Source organism: Salvia splendens, chromosome 4 (genome assembly GCF_004379255.2).
Source record: "Salvia splendens isolate huo1 chromosome 4, SspV2, whole genome shotgun sequence".
Lineage (NCBI taxonomy): Eukaryota > Viridiplantae > Streptophyta > Magnoliopsida > Lamiales > Lamiaceae > Salvia > Salvia splendens.
In genome coordinates, this window is record NC_056035.1 from 31011338 (window position 1) to 31018354 (window position 7017).

The 7017-nt window shown below is 41.9% G+C and overlaps 1 protein-coding gene across 1 annotated transcript; it reads left to right on the plus strand.

Annotated features, from left to right (window-relative positions):
• Positions 1-568, plus strand: LOC121800962 (3-ketoacyl-CoA synthase 11-like). Its single transcript, XM_042200448.1, has one exon. It carries the CDS (start codon positions 131-133, stop codon positions 566-568), a length of 438 nt encoding a protein of 145 aa, XP_042056382.1. The 5' UTR covers positions 1-130.
• Positions 569-7017: the final 6449 nt, after the last annotated feature.

The window sequence follows — 7017 nt, forward strand, 5'->3', positions numbered from 1 at the left end:
GGTATACATTATTGGTTTACTCAGGGCCGGCTCTGGGGGCAGGCAACCCAGGCCACGGCCAGGGGCCCAGGATGGACAGGGGCCCAAAATTTTTTTGCGCTATATAACACACACAATCACTCTGGACCTCATGACCGTCGCGGGAGAGGCCCTCCAGACCAACATCACCACCCTCGGGCCTCTCGTCCTCCCCATGTCCGAGCAGCTCCTCTTCCTGGCAACACTCATCGCGAAAAAGCTCCAAAAGATGAAGGTCAAGCCCTACGTGCCCGACTTCAAGCTCGCGTTCGAGCACTTTTGCATCCACACGGGCAGGCGGGGCGTGCTTGATGAGCTCGAGAAGAATCTGAATTTAAGCAAGTGGGACATGGAGCCTTCTAGAATGACGTTGTATAGGTTCGGGAACACGTCGAGCAGCTCGCTGTGGTACGTGTTGGGCCAGTATGGGGCCTTGACATCCAGCTTGGCCAAGGGCCCTTCAAAACACAGAGCCGGCGCTGGGTTTACTTTATTAAGTGGGTTCATGTCGTGTACTATACTAACAACAAATAATTATACTTTTGGATAATAGTATACACGAGAAAAATATGAAAAATGATAAACATAGCATGACCATGACAGACTATCATATAATATTTTGTCATATGCTCACAGCTCACCCCTTGGTGTCTATGTAATTTGCATGTGTTTCAGACTTTCGTGCACTTAATAGTATAATAGATTGTTGCTTTTTCACAAATAAAATATCGCGATGAAAATAATATTATATATAAAAGGCGCTCTCTAAGGCGCTCCCTATGGCGCGCCACGTCATCAGTTGTATTATTGCTTTGTTTAATTAATTTAAATGTTTTTAAATATAGTGTGCAAACGAAAATTAACAAAAAAAGAACAAGTAACTAAAAACCGGCAAAGATTGATTAAAAAACAAGTTACACGATTCAAGTTTACACAAAAAACCGGCTAATCTATGTAATTCCCAACTTCTGACGCAGCTCATCGATCAACGCCCGGAGATATTCGGCTCCTTCGGGGTCCGTACACTTCTTGAGGGCCTTGTGCGTCTGCAACATCGTCCTCGCCATCGAGGCTGTTGCCAACTGGTCGTACGCGGCGGCCGTCGGGGTCGGGATCGGGGTCGGGACCGGGAACGGCGATGGGGTTGCGGCGGTCGAGGATGATGTCGCCGGCACCTTCCCCTTGGCCTTCCCAGCCTTGACGCCTATGGGACGCCGGGAGGACATCGGTGTGCCGGAACTCTCTTCCTCCATGTACGTCCGGTTGAGGTCAACCGGACGATTACCGCTGTCGCTGCTCGTGTAACCACCAGATTCGGTGGTCTTCGTCCTCTTTACCGCCCCGGTGTGCACAATCCCGCCTTGGAACTTCTGCTTGTCTCTCAAGAGCGCCCAGATGGCCTCGTGCTTGAACTCGCCGTACAGGGATTGGTACGACAACAGCGCTTTGGAGCGCACGTCGCTCAAGCTCTCGCCGCTCCCCTGCCCCCGCGCGCACTTCTCGTACTCCGCCGAGAACAGGTTGATTTGCTTCTTCACATGGTCCCAGTGCTTGCGGAGCTGCTCCCGTTGGCGCTTGTGCGCTCTCGGCGGCTTCGCCTCATTGTAGCGCTCGGCAATGCGCTCCCAGTACGCGATCTGCCTCAGGTTGTTCGCGAATATCGGGTCCTCCGATATATCCACCCAACACCTCGCCAATATGAGGGTTTCATCCGGCGCGTAGTTTGTACGGCCGGGGGCGTACTCTTCACATACTTCCGGAGGTGGCAACTTGTACGCACGCTGCTGGTTCCGCATCTTTTTGGCGGGGGCGGCGGATGGGGCGGCCTCGGCGGCGGCGCGGCGGGAGGGGGCGACGGGTCAGTTTGGTGACGGCTCCATGTCAGAAAAATCATACGATTCCGTGCTGAATTCGGGATCGTACTGCGTGTTGGCAGCGAATGATCGATATTCGTCGGGTTCTGTACCCGACCAACGCGCCTCACCAAATGAAGGGTATTTATAAAAAAACCAAACCGCGTGTCATCGTCCGCGGAGCCCACAATGGGGCGGACGATAGCGCGGACGATAGCCTATCATCTGCGACATCGTCCGCCGCTCCCACAATGGCGCGGACGATGTATCGGCCGTGAGCATCGGGCGCGCCCGATGACAGGCACCCACAATGGTGCCATCGTCCGCGCCCGAGGACGATGGACGCCATCGGGCGCCCCATTGTGGGTGCCCTTAGTGATCGAGTGAATGGCTTTCTCAAATTTTACCACATGTTTAACTGTAAATGCTTAACATTTTAGAATATCACATCTTCTGAAATGATCTATCAATCGATAAATTAAATAAGAATTTTATTAAATTTGGATCCTAGTAAAACTACGTAATCGCAATAGATACCACATGATTCACTTTCAAGTGGTCTCTCTCTCAAGAAAATATGAAACTTCGAAAAATACAAAATTGTCAACATCACCAGGGATTAAAGAACTTAATTATAGTCATTAACCATTATATTATTTGTTGCTCTTTGCTAATGTTTTCGATCATGTGCATAGTGCGGGTAATATTATTAGTTAATATAGGTTTAGGACATGACTTTCTTGCTCTTAAACAATAAATAATATTAATTAGATTAGTCTAGACTTTATTTAAGTAGTTAATTAAACGTATTAGATGGTTTTTTTGGCGACTATATATTAATCGTCGCTTAATATTAGGCACGTTTAAGTGGCTGGCTTTTATAAATTGGGACTTGATCCTAAAAAATAATAAACTTTAGGTGAATTCTGAAATTTCTTATAAATTATAATAATGGTTTTAAAGATCTTTAAGATCACAAATTTTATAATCGTTGTCAATTTTCTACGATGATCTTTCGTAAAACCTAACTGATACATATTTGATTCTCTGTGGCACAGTTAACTACTCCCTCTGTCAAATAATAATAAAAAAATTTAGGACAGCACAAGTTTAATGCATAATTAGTAATTTAAGAGAGATGCTAGAAAGAAAATGTTTTTGGAATATTGTTAATAGAAATGGATTACCAAAAATAAGTGTGTTATTTATATGCGACGGACGAAAGTAGAAAGAGTTTATAATTTTACGGGATGGATAGAGTATTTGATAATATTATGTGAAATAATTAATTATATTTAACCTATTATGTAGTATACAAAATACTCCCTTCATCCTATAGAAATAGGCTAATTTTTTTTCATCCGTCTCATAGAAATAGTGCATATTCATATATGGAAAAAAAAATCTCCTTCTCTTTTTTACTCCCTCTGTCCCGAAAGTATATGCACTTTGGGTTTGACACAAGTTTTAATGTAAAACTGCTAAAGAGAGAGGTAGAGAGAAAAATAATTAAAATATTGTTAGTGAAGAATGTGTCTCGTCTCATTAGAGAGAGAAGAGTTTCCAAAATTAGAAAGTGGATATTCTTATGGGACGAACTTAAAGAAAATAATGCATATTCTTGTGGGACAATGTGGGACAAATGGAGTATCATTTATAAGGTCATCCAAAGTGACTTGTGGAGGTTGGAACGAATTTTGAGAGAAAATTAGAGCTTGGAAAAATCAACACGATCACTAAAAGCATTGGAAAAGTAATTAGGGAATAGAAGTCATGTAAAAAAGCAACACGAACCCAATTAGGAGTAGTTCTTCCCCTTTATTGTGTCAATCTCAAGTTTACTTTCTCGATCTATTTGCTTGAGTCGTTTGTCCAAACACTTAAAACTACAAATTTACCGTTTTTTAATTAAATTTAATAGTTTTAGCAATTATCCTCCTCCCTATGGATTCGATGCCCTTTGTACTACATCGAACGTTTTTATACTTGTAGAAGTAGTGTTTATATGGAATTAAAACTTGTTTTGTGAACTTCACACCCTGAAAATCGCAACACTGCACTTTTGCAGCGGTGACAGTCTGTGTATGCCGCTCCCATCAATATGATATTGGAAGTATGTTTCACGTGCCTCCAACGTGTGAACAATGCGCAGAAAAAGATCTCAGTGCATTCTAAATCGCCGGTGAAAAACTGTTGGGCCCCCAGTGGGTTATCTACAAAATAGTGTGTGAACAGACGTTGGGTAGCTACGTTGTGCTCTCGTCGGACTGAGGTCCAACATTGGAATGGCCTTAGGACCTGCTCCACCTCTTGCTGGTCACGCTCACGTACGGCTTAGCGATAGTTCATAGCTCGAGCCACGTAATCGAATAGGGCCCGAGTCAGGGCACGACATATGTCGCGGGTGGCAGTGAGGGCGTTGCTGGAATTCATTTTATTAGAGTGTGAGAGAAATGATTAGGGGAAAGAGGAGATTGGTGTGAGAAATGAATCAGAGATTAGGTATATTTATAGATTGGAAATGGGGAAAAAAATTTCGTCCGGACACCCGCAATGGAGGCGGACCATTGTCCATGTACTAAGCTTAGGGCGTTGGCATGAGGCGTGGCATCTTCTGCTAACCTGCAGTGGCGAACAATGCCGCGAACGATACATTAGGTGTGGCATTGTCTGTCCCATTGTGGATGTCCCAAGTCTCGCAATCCACTACATTATATCAACTATTTTTTCTCATTCTCTCTTAATTTACCAGTTATGCATTAAAACGCATGTCATCCTTAAATAGTAACCCCTCGGTACTTAAAAAATAGACTATTTTTTACTATTTTAGGGTCGACCCTCAAAATTAGACCAAGTCTAAATTTTCGAAGTTCTTAACCCTTGACATATCACTAATGATGTCTTTCTAATTTTTTTTCCATATCTCTCTTACTTTACCAATTGCATTTTAAAACTCGTGTCATTTACAAGCTTATTTATTTATTGAGGATGGAAGTAGTATTTCTTTAGGACAGAGTGAGTATATTTTTTAAGCAAAACACTTCTCTCAAATAAACTATGTGCTTCAACTTGCATAAACTATGTGCTTCATTTTAAAACTTTTTCTTTAATCAAAACGACAACTATATCAATTCACAAATATGTTAATATAGTTTGACATCATTTACATATCAGTTTCTGATTCTCGTTTTAACATGGCTATCTATATAATTAAATGTTCCCATTACACGCTATATCTATACCATAAATTAAAGATTATAAGAGAACTCAAGTGTAACACAATGAAATAGGTGTAGGAGATTATATCTCACCTCCTGCGTATTGCAAACTGATATAACTAGTAATGCTCGAAGAAGTTAATTAATTGCTGCAATTAAAGTGTTTGTATTCATGTTTTTTGTGCCATATGATCAGGCGATCATATTTAGTATTCATATGTAATCATAGATATTAGATACCCTCTATTTCTACGTGGCTCTCGTGATAATCACGTGAACTTTCAAACGGACACTTAATTTTAAAATATCCGATTCGAATTTTGAATGTATTTAAAATTTGTAGATAATTATGTATAATAGATTAAATTTGGACTATAGTATATTGAGTCCCGTATCATGTAAAATACTATCACTAGTAATTATAATCACGTACTGTTAAACCCTATATATAAAATTATGGCAACCATTTTTTGTTAAATAAATTGAAATTTTTTGACTCAGTACATTAACTTGGAAACACCTCAACTCAACTCATACGACTCAATTCTTAATATTCCAAGCTATGACTGACTATACATAATAAGTCGGACACATTGACCGTACAGGTCCAGCTATCGAATTTGACTATTCATTCAAATAAATTAATTTTCTCTTATCGCCATTTAAATGAATGATATGGATATATGTATCAGGGTGCATTAACAATGTAAATGAATGATATGGATATATGTATCAGGGTGCGTTAACAATGTGACAAAAACGTAGCATGCAATCTATGTCACGAAGACTTACCATAAAAGAAGAACAAAACAAGAAGGCAAGAAACATGTAATTAGTGCATAATTGATAAGATACTCAATTACATTGTCTAGAAATAGATTATTCCCTACCATACATGGATGTAATATGGTCTATATAAGGCACACCTATTGATGAATCAATACACTAAAAACAATTACAATCTTTCAATATTTCAATATGGTATCACGAGCGGGTAAGGATTCAGAAAATTATCATCATCATCCCTAAACCTTTCCCAACCCTTTGGCAAAACCAGCGAACATGTCGCACATGGAGGAATTCAACTCCGGCGACATTGAAACCCAAACCACCGAAACATCCACCAAAAATGTGATGGTGTTTCCACCCGAATTAGCCGCACAATTCGCGGAATTCATGAAACAGAGCAGCCTCAGATCTGCCTCTGAACCACCCAAAGCCTACACAACGCCAATAGATCACCACCCTCATCACCCAGAATCATTGGGTGATATCACAGTCAAACCGAAACTAAACGGAGAGAATCCTCTCTGGTCCAATATGATGGATCGAGGAATCGGGGGAAAGGGGTTGTCGTCTCACATAGATGGAGTTACAAGCCCCCCAGCCCGAACTGATCCGTTCTTTCCAAAATGGCAACAACGCGATCACTGCGTGTTCAATTGGAAAATCAACAACATAGAGACATACCTGATTAGTGAAGTATCGCAATATGAGACGGCGTATGACCTGTGGGAGGGTCTCGCCATCACATACGGCAGCGGGGGCGACCCACTCCAGATTTACGACCTAAACCGACAAACCAACTCAATCAGACAAGAAGGAGCATCGCTCGAAGATATATGGAATAAGTTCCAAGGGCTATGGATGTCAATTGACCGACGAGAAGTGAAGCCGATGGACAAGCAAACACTACGGCTTTATCAATTTCTCACCGCATTAGACGATAAATATGATGCAAACAAGAAGGAGATAATCAGGCGCGACCCTTTACCAACGGTGCGCCAAGCTTACGGAATCGTTCGCCGAGAATCAAACAACGACGCCATCCTCGGAGTGGGATCTGTAGGAACAGGGAAGGACGGAATAGGCTCCGGCCTCGCGGCCATCGACTATGGACGCCCAAATCAGACACCAAACACCGTCAA

Coding starts and splice junctions, on each gene's coding strand:
- LOC121800962 (XM_042200448.1), top strand. CDS start 131: ATGACCGTCGCGGGAGAGGCCCTCCAGACCAACATCACCACCCTCGGG.